Here is a 17,011-nt window from a genome sequence, read left to right on the forward strand (position 1 = left end):
ATATAAATATATATATAAACACCTGTGTGTACCTACATACTCATCTAGACACCTGTATACACTTTCTGAAATAAACTGCTACTGATGTTATTTCATACTCAGTTTTTAAAAATGAATATAAAACATTAGTGACAAGGCATTACTTGCTTGTTTTTGCCAGTTTGTTTTCTATGAGTAGTTGCATGTAATGCTACTGAAATCCACAGAAAAAGGGATTTGAGAACCCAGTACTCTACAGACCTATAGGAAATGGCAGGTGCTGCCCTAAAGAATTGCTAATTTAAAAGCAAAAGTTTAACACCTGAAAAATCTGGCTTAATGAAAGGATCTAAAAGAATCCAACAGAAGCAGCTTGGTCAACAGTGGGAAAAACCACTTCAATAAGTTATGAGGGACCATGCAGGAGAATGTGAGAAACTGTTTCCTAGTTCCACCAGGACAATAACCTTTTCATAGCGTTGATATACTAAATGAGGTTCAGTTCCGTAAGCAGAAGAGGTATCCAAATTGTTTCTTCCAAATGTTATATTCTTCTCCACCCAGTTCGTAGCGTTGATAGTTTAGAAAGTTAATCATGTGGTATGTGTATGAGTCAAAAACCTCTGAATAACCTGCCACATGTAACACAACAGTGTTTTTAGAGATTGCTCATGTGTCATTTTAAGAACTTTTCAGCATGTGAGGGAAGTGGGAAAAAGATATTGTATGCAAATGTGTGACTGTATGAGCGGTGCTTGCTCTGCCTGGGAGGGCCACGTGGCCCGCGGAGCACGCTGGCAGCCCTTGGCCCCTCGCAGCTGTGATGGGCTCTGGAGGCAGCACGGCTGTGAAATCTAATCAGCTGCTCATGTGACAATTCTTTGTGAATAAACTCATTGTTTTGGAACTCTGATGACGTGTTTTCAACATGATCTTTTGGAAACAGAAAGATTTTCCATCAGAAATATGTATTATGTTTAGGGTTATGGATTCCTCTCTGGAATTATCCTTGCTGAGGGTACTTGGATTTACCTTGTGTGACTCTAACAAGAAAGGACACTGCCTTTTCAGTTTTAAGGCTGGCAGTTCTTTCTTGCTACAACTTATAAGATGGTGCCATTAGAGAGCCTGCAGGTACTCCTTTATAAATTCCCCCGAGTGGCTGTTTGTTAAGATTAGTGTATGGTCTGGAACATCATGGGCAGCAGTGGAAGGGCAAAATATATTTTATGTTTGGTTTAAAGAATTATGTTTTCCTTTTATGCTACTTTTTTTATTTCTCCCTTTAGATATCACCCTTTCTATGGAATATTAATTCATATTTGTGAGAGAAGTGGGAAATAGCTACTCCTCCGTTCAGGACTTTTTGAAAGACTGCTGTTCTCTAATCAATTGACTATTTCATCAGCGTTTGTTCTGTGAGGTCCCCAGGCAAAGGCAGTAAGATTGGATGATCACTGTACACTATATTACCAAGCAAGACAAAAAAAGGTACTGTAAGGCTTGTTGATTTCGATGGAAGTTTCAGGTTATGCTCAGGTGTATTGTAAAGAAATATAAATAAATAATAAAGCAGCCCTGGCTGTTTACTGCAGAAATTCTTTCATTTCTAACTTTGTGTAGGGAGAACAGAAGCTGCTGGTATAATCTCACAGCTTTGATGCTCTGCTTGCTTTGTTTGGGAGAGTGAAGCCTATAATGCCAGCAACTGTAATCCACGGTGCAAAAGCAGCTTCTGAAATATTGTCCCCTCAGGCCACTGCGGAGCCAGCATATGGCAGCAAAGCCCATGTGGGCCCCAGGGCAGGGGCACAGTTGGATCAGCTGCCCAGCAGTACTCCAGCGCCTGATTCCTGGGGAAGCCACGTTGACAGCAGCTCCACAGGCAACTGCTGAGCTGTATTCCTGGAGAAACATTAAATGCTGCAGATTCAGCAACTAAACAAAGACAGAGGTATCAATTCAGGGCAGGGTGGGGAATGACCAGTGCAAGAGAAAAAAGGGATTCAGAATTGCACATGAGTTTCATTTTTCCATATCTCAAGTGTGTCCATCAAAGAGAGACATCTAACACAGGCCACCAGAATTAACACAGCTTGAGGAGCATCAGTCCCCAGAGCTCCAAAGCTGTCTTTGTGTTAGCAGAGTAATAGAAGCTGTATTTAAAAAAGTTTCTGTGAAAATATTACCACACTGAATTTATTTTTCTGACCTAGACTTTTCTACCTCATGGTTAGAGCTTGTCTGCATTTCCCATGACTGAAATCCCTGCCTAAGTCTGTCAGGAATCTGTGCTGGTCTACTACCTCTCATTCATCTGATTTCCACTTCAGCATCACCCACTGGCCAGCAAATGGGCTCATGTTAGAAGCCAAGCTGGAAAAATGACATGGCATGCTTTCAAAGCCTGCAAAACCAAACCCTGCCACTGTCTGAAACAGACTTTTTCTTCAGAATTTCAAATTTGGGGAAGTGGTGAAAAATCCATACTAAGAGTAGATTTAAACTTGTAACCTGAATCAGAGACTTATTTTCACATAGTCACAAAGCACAAATATGATGATCTATTTGGTATGTACAAATGAAAGCAATCACAAAGGACTTCAGAAGCAGAATATCTGCAACAAGAACAAGATGTTTGTGACTATGAGGCAAGATTCATCAGGAAAACAACAGTAGGACAGATTCTTGAGGGCACACAGGAGTAGAGAGCGTGCATCTAAGACTGCCAAAATTTTCTCTGCCATGCGGAACATACAGCTATGTCTGTCTGTCCATCCTCATCCTTGAAACAGGAACATCATGGCAAGATGTACTCCTCTATGTGGAACTCCATAAGGAACTATGACTGATTCTGATCCAAGCAGCTTCTTCCTGCAGAGCTTATCTTCACTGTATGTCATTTGCACAACTTTGCTTCATGCAAAGGGAATGCATGTGTGCAAAATCTGAAAACTTTGTGACAAGTTGCTGCCAGTGAGTGGAGCCTTTCTTCCTGAAAGGCTGTGTCCATCTAAGAAGCCCGTACACATCAATAGCTCCATACCTGCACAGATGAGTTAGAGCATGCTCCTAAGAACCTTCAGAAGGTGCCGTCAGAACCTGAACATTCATGTACTTGCTGCCATTGGTGTGAACTATTTTGAGCAATCGCACTGATTCTGGCAATTGTGCATAGTCAATCAACTATCTCAGTACATCAGGATGATATAGGTGGGGATAACTCAAGGATCAGCTTATAAACCCCTAAAGACCAATATCAATTTCATCCATGGTCCTCAAGCTCATAATGATCATTTAAGAGCCATACAGAAAGACAATGACATTTTCAACCAGAGCTCACAAGAAATGAAAAGTCCAGAAATAACAGCACATACTTAGAAATATGTTTTCTCAAGACTCAATAGCAAGTCAGTTGAAGGAGGAGAGAGCCTTGAACACATCCTGACCAGGTACTGAAGGTTACATATGGCCATGTTAAACACACACACACTCAATAAATCTCTCATGTAAAACACTCTTCAGCACCATAGCTAGTGAATTGGATTCTGCACAAGATGAACAAGTAGAGGAACAATACAACATGGAAATACACATTTTTTTAACAGCTGTTACATTGTTGCCATATTTTACAACATCTACTGTTTTTTTCCTTAGCTTTTGCACTGCCTTTGCATTTACCCTTTGGGCTAATTTGTAGTTGACCCCACTAATATAGTCCTTTTACTCTACAATTTTGTGACAAACTATCATTGATTTAACAGTCATGCTCAGTGCCTTAAAAATCAATGAATACATAGGAAAAAAACAGTAAGACAGTGTGGTTGATCTTGATAACATTTCAGGTCAGAGTTTTATCGCAACTTTCTAATTTGTCAGGTTATTTTATCACTATTCATATCAGACATTGCATGTTGACTTGATATGTAGCAGATTTTGTCCTTTTGCAAACAATTTGTGACTGGAAGAGAACAGCTATCTTTGGGAGAAGTGAAAAGCAAAGCTGCACTGTGTACAGCACGCTCCTACTACACCTGTGCTAAAGAACTCTGCTCTGCTTCTGAAAAAAAAAAAAACCTATACTTTTTATTTGCAGTGATGCAATCAAGGGCAAACCTGGATTCAAAGGAAAACATTCCTAAGTGCCAAACCTGAAAATTGATATTCTGACTCAACTGAATGTCTAAAGCCTTTCCAGTAAAGACCTTTTCCCCCAGTAAACAGTTTTCATGGAAGCATTCAAGGGCAAAAATATTATTATTTTAAGATTTTTCATACTGTTACTATTTTCAAGAGTTAAAGGGAAAAGCATTTCCAGAGCAATGGCAGACTGAATTCCACTGCATGCATTTTAAGATAGTTATTTTATGACTGTCAGGGGAATCCTTAATATTTGGAGATTATTAAAGTTTGTCTGTTTACCTTAATTCAGGCAAAGTATGAGAGAATTCTCATCCCTTATGGCTTTTGTTCTTTTTCCATCTGTGTCCTTTTTTATTTCACCAACACGTTTGTCACTCTACTTCTGTCGTTTCCTGTCTTTCAACATGACACTAGCTGTCTAAACACTCTTGCTTTGCTAAGAAAGAAAGAAAGAAATTTCACTCCTCATTCCTGTCTTGAAAAAAGGCTCTTGAAATGATACTGTTGGGAGACAATAGCCACTTTTGCTCCCACTGCCACCTCTGCAGCATGTTTTAGGGAACTTATGAATCTGTGTGTAGCTGCGAAGGTAACACAGAAACACAACATCCTCGAGGGAAGGTGTGGGCTACTTTTTTCTCTTTTCTTTCTTTTTTTTTCTGGGTTTTTTTTTTTTTTTTCCTTTAGGTAACCTACAGGACTAGTTCCAATTACCCCTGTGGATCTTCTAAGATTGCTTATTCATTTACATAATATTCTCTCTTCATTGCAGGCATAGATACAAAGCTCATAAAAAAATGGGAGGGATAAAAGTGTCTTGGGGTTCTTCCCCTCAGAAGCTTAGCTGAATCTTTCCTTTTTACAGGTTTTAACTGGGTTCCATACCCAGTATGCCCTTTACATTTAAAAGTGATTAAACAAGATTTACAGACAAATGAAATTATTTCCTATTTGTGAAATGCAATACTGTCACAATGAGGTGATTCCCCAGATTTCACTTTTGGATCTTTAATTCCTTAAGGAAATTAATATCAGAATTAAAAGATCAAAGTGCACAGTTTCAGCAAAGAACATATTCTCCATATACTCTCTTAGCTTTCACAAGCAAACTCATCATTTTTGGAGTTGGGGCACAGGGTTTACCATGGTAGATTATGGAGGAATTACAGGAACAAAAAAGATCACAAGGACAAAATAAGGGAAAAGGCAATTTAGTTCTCAAAACTTTTTCTTTTTTTTTCTGGAACGTGCTGCTCTCTTTCCTCACAGAGAGAAATAAATTATTTCAAAATAACTCTGAGCACAGTGATGCGATGCAGCACTCGGTACGTGTGTGGGTGTGTGTTCTGTGAAGACAGCTGAAAAGTGAGCATCATTCCTCCCAGAGATAACACAGGGTAATACTAATCGTCTTTGCATCAAGCAGTGGGAGGAAAGCCATGCAAATCCTTTCCTTTTGTTTTAGGGGGGAAGCAGGATTTTCCAGAAATCACCAAAACATGGAATAGAAATCAAGCAGGCTAGACTGGGGCCATGTGCTATTCTCATCCACTGGCACACATTCACACACGTCACATGCAGAAAGTTTACACTTTGCAGTTGCAGTTAGAATTACAGAATGATAGACTGGTTTGGGTTGGAAGGATCATTAAAACTTATCTCACTCCCCTCCTGCCATGGGCAGGGACACCTTCCACTAGCCCAGGTTGCTCCAAGCCCCATCCAACCTGGCCTGGAACACTCCCAGGGATGAAGCAGCCACAGCTTCTCTGGGCAACCTGTGCCAGTGCCTCAGCACCTCACAGGGAAGGATTTCTTCCTAATTTCTAATCTAAACCTACTCTCAGTTAGAAGCCTTTTTTCACATCCCCATAGTGTCTCATGCCTGTTCTAGATAGTCATGCAAAACCACCACTGACACTCCTATGGTCCATCTCTTCCAACATCAGACCAGATCTAATGTATCTATTAGGAAAACTGCACTGTGTTAGAACCTCATGACTGTGTTACAGAACAATGAAAGGTTAATGCCTTCATCTGTATCTTATGCATTGCTTTCCCTAGATGTCCAAAAATAAAATGCCTTGTACTGCATCCTCATTACATAAGAACTATATATATATATAGCATATGAGTTCCTCTTCTGTTTCAGAGCATAATTGATATAAGCATTTTGAGGAAAGAAAAGGTTTAGTAGAACTTTGCTTTATACTGTATAAGAACACGGCCTAGTAATGTCTGTGTTGTACAAATGTCAAGGCTGAAATTGGCAGTGGGTGGAGATCTCTTTAAGGGGAATTTACTAAGTGGATAATGGAAGTGAAATACTCTTAGTGGGGGGAAAAATAATAAAAAGCCTTGAACTCTGAAAGCAGACTGTTTTCTTAAAACCATCACGGAGGAGATAAAGGAATTTTAAGAGGACTAATAAAACTTCAAGAAAGTTAAAATAGTTTACAGAGAAACATTTAATGCAGCCCTTGATGTTGGTTCCTATGGGTTAAGAGAGGAAAACAGGAAATCATAGAATCACAGAACAGAATCATCAACGTTGGGAGAGACCTTTAAAATCATCAAGTCCAACTGTTAGAAATAGTAAGAAGAATGTTAGTAAAGGGCAACCCTCTCATCTTCAGCTTTCCAGCCTTGAAATTTGGCAGCATCAAAGATTAAGGCACAGACTGGACTGTTTATGCTGCACAAATTTTACAGTCCTTCATGGCCCATGTAATGCAATGGAAAACATTCTCTGAGCTTCGAAGCAACAGCTGAGAATGGGGTTAGTTTTTCAACAAAACAGCAGGAGTGTAAGTTTGCACTTCTTTAGAGAAATAGCTTGAAAGCATCACCCCTAGGAATGTCATATAAAAACCATGGAAGGCCCAGGGATTACAAGGGATAAATGTGCAAAACTTGCATAGTTACAGTAATAAACCTCAGACCTCTGAGATTATCTTTTGCAAATTTCTACCCATGTTTGTATTGTTAGAACAAGCTTGCTTCTGGACAGAACTCTGCCATGCAGCCTAAGAACACACAAAACTGTGGAGCTATGTGATTCCAGAGGCAGTTCAGTGAAGAACTGTTTCTCTTTCCCCCAACATGCTTGGGGAGCAGGTGGAATATTATCCTCCAGCAGCAAGCCCATTCATTATTCCCTACCCTGTGTCCAGACATTGGGTGTTTCACCACAACCTTCTGTTATAAACTTTTCCCAGTTCAAGTTTTATCTTATAATTCATCTCTCATGACCTTCCTTTAGATTTTCCTCTCCTCTTTCACCCTAACACTTTTCTCAATTGTTTCACTTTCTCTCGCTTTCACTAGTGTTTCACCTTTTATTCTCTTTTACCCTCTTACTCATTGTATTTGCCATATTTAAACCTGACGTAAGTAATTCATTAGTTTTTTATTAATCTGTCCTCCTGACTAGTTTCCTGTCAAAGTTCTGGGGATTTTTTTCTCTTCTTCTTGACAGCGAATGCTTCTTGATGGGGGCCATGTCTTTATTACAGATTATAAATATTGCTCATATGCACAGATATAAATTATTTAATACAATAATAAATGGCTTTGTGATCAGAAACCATCTTTTCTTGTCTGCAAAAATATTCATTTTCTCTTTTCCTACAATACTACATAAGGACCATTCATATAAGGAATAATAGCATTCAGTTTTCCTTCCTCCTTCTCCCACTCCCTATTTTTTTCTCTTCTTTATTGTTTTTTTTTCCCCTCTATGTTATTTTATTTAATTAAACCACTTTGTCACCTAGAGCTTGGCAAAAATATCTTCAGAAAGCAGGGCTATATTATGTTTGTGCTGCTGTATAATTAAAAGTAACAACAAATTAAACCTCTGTTTTAGTTAAAGAACTGACATGCAGGCTTGAAAATTCACATATCAGCTTCAGCACAAGCAATTCAATACAGCCAAGATATGAAAATCTGTTGGAGAAGTGTTGATTAAGAAAATGAAGCCTCAGGTATCACTGTCTAGTCAGCACACCATGCTCACATTTGGAAATTACTTGGTGTAACTCACTGTACTGAATGGGAGTAAGAGGATGGTTCTGGCTCCTCACATTCCTCCTCTTTATAACTAAGACAGAATGGTGTTTTTGAAACTTTGTGATAGGGTGCTGCTTTGTTTTACAAAGTGCCTTGGCACTCCTTCAATTATCTTGCTTTGACAGATGCAGACAAATCGCTGAAAAGCACATTATCCTCAACCTAACACTAAATACATTAGAATTTCCTCTGCATTTCATGGCCAGATTTTGATGTCTTTGCTTATGCTGAATTCTTATATTGCCCTGAAATTGAGACTTTTGGTTTGATGGGTTTGCTTTCCTTTTGCTTCAGTGACAGCTGAAGATCACCTGCACTCGCTGTGTGTGTGTCAGTGGGGAGTGAGGACCTGAGTACATCTATACGTACCTCTGGAAATACATACTTGTATTTGAAACACAGAACAAGGGACAAACTATGCAGAATAAAATTCTAATATATTAATCCATGAGGAAATATATTCACACTAATCTGACAATATAAATACAAGTAAAATGTATTAAGAAGATTATGTTCTACTCCTTTCTCTTTTCTGCTTGCACACAGTTAATTTCCCTTTTCACCATCTTTTTCCACAGCTTCCTGTGTTTTCCCCTTCCATCATCCATGAAAATCCTATGGCTAATTGGCTAAGTCCACTCTAGAGTCTACCCATCAATTCCCAGACACAGCATCTTTCATTTCAATGTTTTTGCCTGATTACAGTTTCACTTGGAGGAAAACAAGTAAGTATGTATCAACGCACTGCAAGTGCATGAAAACACACAAACAGATAATTAAACATCAACAAAGTATCAATAGGATTAGAGTGTCATGCCAGAGCAAATCTTGATAAATCCTTCTCAACAAAAATACTCTAACTACAGAGTCATAAGGGAAATATAAATTTAGCCCATTAAAGTGGTGTTGGACAAAGAAAGACACATCAATACAGCTGTTAGTCATTTTCTTACTACTGAGGGACTCTGCTATTGTGCTGCAGATGAAAGCTTCAGCCAAGAAGAGATTTTAAAATATGCAAATTAATGCTAACAACATAATAAATACCTTATTATTCATCAGCATCCTGGCATGGTTTGAGCTGCAAGCAAACAATGCTTGTTTGTGTTTAGACATACATACCTACAATAGACATTTCAGGAACCGTGGCATGATATGGGCCATCAACAAACTCTGGGGCATTGTCATTGATGTCTTGAACCTTAATAATAAATTCTGAAGGAGGCTCCAGAGGTTGGTTTGTGTCCCTGTCCACTGCTTGAGCTGTTAGAGTGTATTCAGCCTTTTCCTCACGGTCAAGCCTTTTCATCGCGTGAATGTCTCCAGTCTTGTCATTGATCACAAAGATTGTTCCAGCTCCATCTCCTGACAGAATATACTTGATTTTGCTGCTTCCAGGGTCCAGGTCTGTGTGCAACTAAAAGGGGAAAAAAAAGCTTTTTAGAGACAACAAAAATTACACCCAGAATTTTGGGTTGGTTTCTTTTCTGCTTTGGTCTAACCATACATTTTGTCAAGCTGTTCCTTTGTACTTAGATCCTAACACCAGTGATCCATAGCTCAGGTTGAATCCACATGGAGAGCAGGGATTTGTATGCATACTAATCAAAAGTGAATGCAATCATAGGCATAATTAGACTTTCTATTTAAAAAGCAGCTGTTATATATATATTTTAAATCCTCATTCTAAAATGTAAATTCCTTCAGAACTATTATCAGCCAAAACGAACAAGCACAAAATGTCCTTAACCTATTAGATCAATGGATGAGTGAAGGGTTAACAATAATATACGTTTTAATCTAGCTTCATATTTCTAGTTATTACTTTTAGATTTTTTCCAGGTGACTGAAAATGGTTCAGCACTGGTGTCTACAGAATGTCGTAACAGACAGCAGTCACGGAAATTTGGAACCATGTCACAACTCAACTGTTAGCAAAACTTAACAGACTCTAAGACCTTGATTCTAAAAGTATGTGTCCTAAAAGAAAGAAGAACCCATATATTCATCTTCCCATTCTCCTCAAAGCCCACTAGAAAAAAAAAAAATTATTTGCATTTGTCTTTACAAAAACCAAGCCAGGATGATGATAACCTGAAGCAGGATAATAAAGAGAGGTTTGCTTCTTTACTTTAAATTCTATTAATTAAAAGCCTGAACTGAAGAACACTGAAGACAAAGGACTTCCATTGATTTTTTCATAGACTCAGAGCCAAGTACTAAATATCAGCTTATCTCCAATAATTTTTAAGTTGCAAGGGTGAACATGCCAATTGCTGGACCATATGTATTAGTGTCAACACATTCAAAAAAACAGGATAATAACTTAAATATACAGCAATAGGGCTTTAAATTCTATTTACTGTTAAATTTAACATACTGAATATGATCAATAAAAAGTTAATAACGTCATCAAAAATAATCTCTGTCTCACAAAAGATAGTCTGAAGGAAATATATACAGCCTGTTTAGGTTGCAACATGATTTACAACAACTGCTAATACTAGACTTGGTCCTGTTTGCTCATTTTGTGCAGACAGCTCAACAGAAATTGTTGCTGGTTATGCATTTTACTCTTCAACTGATAGCAGAGGTTGCCAGGGCTGAGCAGCATCGTCATTTGTTATAAGAACCTGCATTAGGATATTAAAATAGATGTGAAAAAAGCACCTTATGACACTGGCTACAGCCAAGCCACAAGGAGATTCTTATGTTATACTACAAGTAGCTCTGCAGGTCCTTCAGCAAAAGTCGTTCAGGACCTAAGAAAACTTGAATCCTGAATTGCTGCCATGAGCACAGTGGACAACACCAGTGAGGTCTGATTTTCTTGTTGGTTTATGGCACATACAAAATCCTATCCACCAGTGTGTTCTCTGCTCTGCATCAACAGCAGAACTCCCACTGACTACATGAGGTAGCATTTTGTGTTTTCTGTTTGGCTGGGCAACTTTTTATTACAGCACCATTGTTTTAACAACTTTCTCAAAGCACTTTAGCTGTGAATATGTATGACTCAATCCAGTTCACTCTTCCTACCCAACCCACATGAATGTACGCAGAGGTGTCAAGTGACAGCTGAGTCCCCTTTCCAAAAATTCAATCTGTTTTTCTTTTTGCACCTGCCATCAGCTCCTGCTTGAGAACAATCAGCATCATTTACTAAGCTGTGGCACTCTCCTGCTGGTTGGTACCACAGTTTTGTCTGCTCAGAAAGTTAACATGACTCTTCTTTGCCTTTAAGATTATTGTTCTTATGGCCCTTTTTTTAGGGCCCTGAAGCCTGTCAAGATCAAGCCAGAATCTGTTTGCATTTAAAAAAGATTGCCCATAATTTAAGCATCTGTTTGATCCCTGAATAAATCTATATGCCATTAACATTGCATATAAAGGTGTTGGCAGGATATTCATAGCCAAATTAAGTGATGTCATATCACAGCATTGTCTGGCCATGCACAGCTCAGCCAAGGAACTGGGAACACCTCAGTTCACCCAGCTACATACTGAAAGGCTATAATCTGATTCCCTAAGAAGGCAATAGCTGGAAAAATTAGGTATCTCACACAGATATTTGAGAATGCTCAAAGAGTCTCCAATCTGCTATTTGCTAATAAGTAGGAGAGGCTGTCAGTATAATCTCTGGTTTTACCCATAATATCCAGCAGCAGTTACGGTTCATAAATCAGTTCTGGTAGACATTAATGCAGAGCTATAAAACCTTTGCAGTGCTAGTGAGATACCAACAGTTAAAATGAAAAAATTCTCCATGATTACTATTAAGCATTTCCTCTAATAAGTTAAAGTCCTTTGTACCAAAAGAAAGAAATGGATATTGCTATTTGAAACACTATAAAACGAAGGGCTAAACATTAAATAAAAAGTGGAAGAGCTAGTAGCATTTTATATTAAAGTTGAAGCCAAGTCTGATGAGTGGAAGATCAGTTTTTTACCCAAAGATTTATAGTGGCAAAACTGATAATAATTTTTTTTAGCCCTTTAATTAAAAAAAAAACATAAATGGGCATTTACTAAAATTATATGTAGTTTTCTGGTGAACATTCAGACTGGCACACAAAAATAGCTCTTTTAGGTGTTGAAGTTCTTACACTCTAATATAAAAATATTATAATAGATGACCTATGGAAGAGCCATTTTTTTAGCTCTAAACAATCATATAATTGTTTGGATTTAGGATTAAATCATCGTCACCTACTTACAAAGTGATATGACAGAACTGAAGTGAAATTCTAAGTCAGATAGCACAGCATTTTTTCCCCAAGTAATATTTCCTCTCTTCTACCAGACATGAATGATAATTGACTGCAATCGTCAAGCTTCAGCAAGCTGTGTTCATGAGAAGGTTAAAGATCATTAAACACATAATTATATAGGGTCCAGGTGAATGTTAGAGAGGCGTAATGAGTATGATAAGTGAATATCAGTTTCTGCTGCAAAAGCCTCACAAATGTAAATATGAAACTGCTTTCCACATCTATGACTTTATTTGCTGCACCTATGCCTGAAAGATGACCTCTCATTTTTTCAGAGCAATATCAAGAATACAGCTAGAATTTCTGTCTAAAAAGGATAGCATCTATACTAGCCCTTCTGCCTCACTGCCAGACAGCACCCCAAACCAACAGAAAGGCATGTTTACTGCAAAACTTCAGCACATTCAGAGTGAGGCAAACTCACTCCATTACCTGAGATTCAGTTCATTAGACTTCAAAGGAAGTGAAATCTTCTTCTTTCGTCACCGCTCTGCCCATGGGACTATAAATCTGAACACCTCTCTCCCTTAAAGCAGCAGATGCAACTCCATCTCCCAATTCATGCCTGGATTTATGGCAACAGGAAAGGTGTTGGATCCTCTCCTAGTTTTAATGGTGATGCAGATGCCCTGGATTAATACCCCACTAATAGCTCCCATGTAGCCTCAGCACAGTTCATTTTTTTCCTAAAAAATGAACTTCATTCCAAATGAACCCTCTGACCACAGCAGTTCCTAATCTTCATCAATTCCCTTGCTATTCTATCTTAGAATACAGCTGGTAATCGATGAAGCCAGGATTAACGGGAGCGGTGCACACAGGGCACTGCCACAAAACCAACAGGATTTGCACTAATAATGCACAGCTAAAAGCACTGCCAACACAATATTCAAATATATAACATATCTTTAGACTCTCATACATTACAAACATGCACAACTGCAATCAACACCAGAGAAATTTCAGAGATGAAACTGATTCAAAGAGCGTCTGTATTCCATGGATGCAAAAAGTACCAACTGGCAGTAAAACACAAACCCAGGAGTGTGGTACTGGTATAACATTTTCCTATTCCATAGCAAGTTGTTCATCATATTCTAAGCACCATTTTCTTAACAAGTTCTGGGCTCAAAACTACATATGCAACCACAGACTTAATGTGTGGACAAAGACTGCAGGAGCTCCAAGGGAGGTCGGTGGAGTTCTTTTGCAATTCTGAGCTGACAGATTTATAAGTCTCTTCTGCAGATGGAAATTGTCTCACCTGCTCTCAGTCAGCTACCTGGCAAACCCATGGTAGGCAAAACAACAGGTTGCTCAGCACAAGGAATTTCATGTTCGAGCCATGTGTTCACCATCAGGAAAGTACATAATGCACTTGTCCATCTGGGACTGGTCCATCCCCAGAATGAGCAGAAAGCTGTTGCCTGGCCTCTGCAGGAGGATTGGGTACTTCCAGCCCTCTCTGGGTGTAGCGTTGATGCACAACTGGATACAGATAATGCTGTAATAGCTGCATAACCAAAGGGAGGATTTGCAGCTCCAATTTTCTCATATTAGTAAAAAAGCATAAATATAACAATAAATCACATGTGTGTGTGAATCTACAGATTATGAAAATGCTCCTGGACATTTTTAATTAAGAAAAGAGAAGGCAGCATTATGTAGTCAAGTTTTTATTTGAGTTTGTTAGAAAGTAATTAATTCATCCTCATGTAATTACAAGGGAATTACCCCGTACTTGTTTCAAGGGGAAAGGCATCATCTGCCCTTAAAACTTCATTTTCAAATTTGCATCATCCTTCTTCCTAACTCAGGAAACTTTTTTAAGGGATTAACTAGTGCATCACTGATTTTCACCTGATGTTGCACAGACACAGGCATAGCACACCAATACTATCCTAGTGCTTCAGGTTCTCCTTCCATTTTGTACCCCTGTCTTGCAATAAAATGCCTCTTCTACGAGGCAGACCCCATTTAACCAACACAGAGATGGAATTTGCAGATTTTTATGAGTCTTGTCTGAAACTGCTGGGTTCTAAGAAGCTCTAGCTCATTCTGAGAAAGTATGGAAAGATTATAGTGACTTTTACAATCAGCTCTCTCTATATATATGTCAGTGCTTTCAAAGCCTGTAATGCACCTTACTCTTAATATGCTTCTTTCTATATGTGCTTTGCAGGGGTGGTTTTTTTCCTAAAAATCTGAACACCAGAACACTTACAGAAGACTTTTGTGTGTATTGGTGATGTGCTCTGACACATCATGGACAATGAACATGTTCACTGTTGACCCATGGTTTAAAGAATCATTCAGAATTCAACTATTATAAACAGATTTAATTCACTTGCATACAACACAGAATTAATGAAGTGAATGCAATTGCAATCTAATAGAAACTTTCATTTTCTCCATGGATAGTCTGATCCCATCTTTAGCAAGGGGAATTATAAGTGCACAATGGGGAAGAGAAGAGCCAAATATTCTGCATTATTATTCAGGGTAATGACAAATTGTGGCACAGACTTGATGCACTTGACATAATGTTAGTACTTGGAACACTTCCAGAAATGGAACAGACATGTCTGTGGATGACAAAGGTTTCATTTGAGATCCAAGAACCATGTAACTTGAAGCCTCTGGAGTAACTGTCAGAAGATATTACTGCTCATACTTCTCAGCTGCAGTTTCATAAGCATATTCAAAGGGAATTAAAGCAATAATATCCCTAACACTTTCATTTAAGAGTGTAATCTCTGCTTTTGTCTGCCTCAGTTTCCTATCATGTCATTTGAGTATCTTTGATTCCAGATGGTTCCTTTTATGTATCTGTTTATTCTTTGCTACTGCTTTTTTATTCTATTTGATTTGCTAATTTTGTCTCTGTTTATATTCATGCTGCAACTGTGCACAAACAGCTTTTCATTGCTTACCTTTTGCTATCATCTCATAGTACACTAGAGTGAACTGTTGTTTGAAATCTGGAGAGAAGATTGGAATCTAACAGTCAGTTTATTCTAATTCACTGATTATGACCAGCTGATGGAAGAAAAGAGCTCATGACTGAACCTTGATCTAAATCCTTCCTGGCCACAGTGCCACTGATCCTTTCTGTATGTGCCATCTATCACCTTCCTCACCAGGCTGAACTGATAATCTTTAGCATCTATTTTTCTTTAATGTCTTGGGATAAAAATTATAGCAATACTTGTTTTTACAGATGGGAGAAGAGATAAGCCTGCATTCAGTCTCACAAGGATTCATATTAGAAAAAAACATCCAGACCATAGGACACTCAAGCCATCCCTAGACAGCTTTGTGCATTTACCTCCAGTTAATCTCAGTATTACTTTGTAATGAGAATTTTTATGTGTTGCTGGTTCTGTTTCACTGCTGTGTTCCCTCTACCAGGGGAACCTCCTGAGAGGGAGGAGGAAACCATGCTCCCAGATGCAAAGTCGTTCACATTCACATGTACATCTTCAGTGGTTGTGATGGCAACAAAACCAAGGTGAATTGTTTCTGCCCTTGTTATCCTCATTCCCCAACCATGGCCTCAGCTTGATTTTTCCTGTATGTGTTTCTTATATACCTTGCTGCTTCTGAATCCTTATGTTAAGCCAGATGATAGCTAAAGCTTTCTGTTTTCCTAGTTCTGGTCTTGGCCCTTTCCATTTGGGAATACCATCTGTCTTCCCTTCTGTCCTGAGAACACCACCACCACACATGACCCGTGTCCCACCGCAGCTTGGACTGCCACCTCTGTCCCTGCATTCTGCAGCCATTTAACGCCCAAGTGTCCTGTGTCAAGTGGCCCCAGCTGGCTGGCACCTTTTTGTAGCTGGCTTGCTGCCTGGCTGGGAGTTCATGTAACTATTTCTGAACCCAGACTGCTGTTCCTTCTTATATTCCAGCAGACACTGCTCCTGTAAGGAGGGCTGGATTTTTTTAACCCAACTGTTTCTGACACTTGGAAACATGCAATGAAGTTGTGTCACACTGCCAAAGAGGAATCCTTTCCCATCTCATTTCCTTCTCTATTATTTCATCTATAGAGCACTGTGGCTCACCACAGGAGATCTGAAAGCTGGGCATAGAGAGCCTCAAAAACTGCACGCAGCTTTAGTCTTGTAAAACATATTCCCTCTTTTGTGTCTTTATGGGGGAAAAAAAGTATCTGTCATCTCCCACTGTTTGGGGTCAGGCACTTACATTAGCAATTCCAGTGCTTCAGGCATTATAATTAACAGTGCCTCCCTCCTGCACTTGTCACTCTTTTCCCAACTCAGTGAAAGCACAGCGAAGCCATTTACTCCCTCCTCCAGCTTGTCAGTCTTGGACACAAACTATGCTGCAGTTTCTACTACCTGTAAGACTGTGTGAAATCTCCAGGAATGACTTCAGAGGACTGTTCCCTTTTGGCTGTCAGTTCTACTGCCAGCAGAGTCTGACTTGATGCTCCTTCCTCAATAGAGGAAAAGGATGGGGACGGCTGTAAAAAGTCATAAGCCATAGGAGTTTCCCATTCAACATCCTAGCCAGAAGTT

The 17,011-nt window shown here is 39.0% G+C and overlaps 1 protein-coding gene across 1 annotated transcript in view; it reads right to left on the reverse strand.

The window, feature by feature from the left end:
* Positions 1-9,301: 9,301 nt before the first annotated feature.
* Positions 9,302-17,011, reverse strand: part of LOC103800120 (cadherin-8-like) — a 57,699-nt gene continuing 49,989 nt past the window's right edge. Inside the window, exon 3 of the mRNA XM_009072481.1 lies at positions 9,302-9,610. Within this exon, the coding sequence (XP_009070729.1) occupies positions 9,302-9,610 (309 nt within the window). The remainder of the gene's footprint in view (positions 9,611-17,011) is intronic.

Source organism: Acanthisitta chloris, unplaced genomic scaffold (genome assembly GCF_000695815.1).
Source record: "Acanthisitta chloris isolate BGI_N310 unplaced genomic scaffold, ASM69581v1 scaffold1324, whole genome shotgun sequence".
NCBI classification, from domain to species: Eukaryota; Metazoa; Chordata; class Aves; order Passeriformes; family Acanthisittidae; genus Acanthisitta; species Acanthisitta chloris.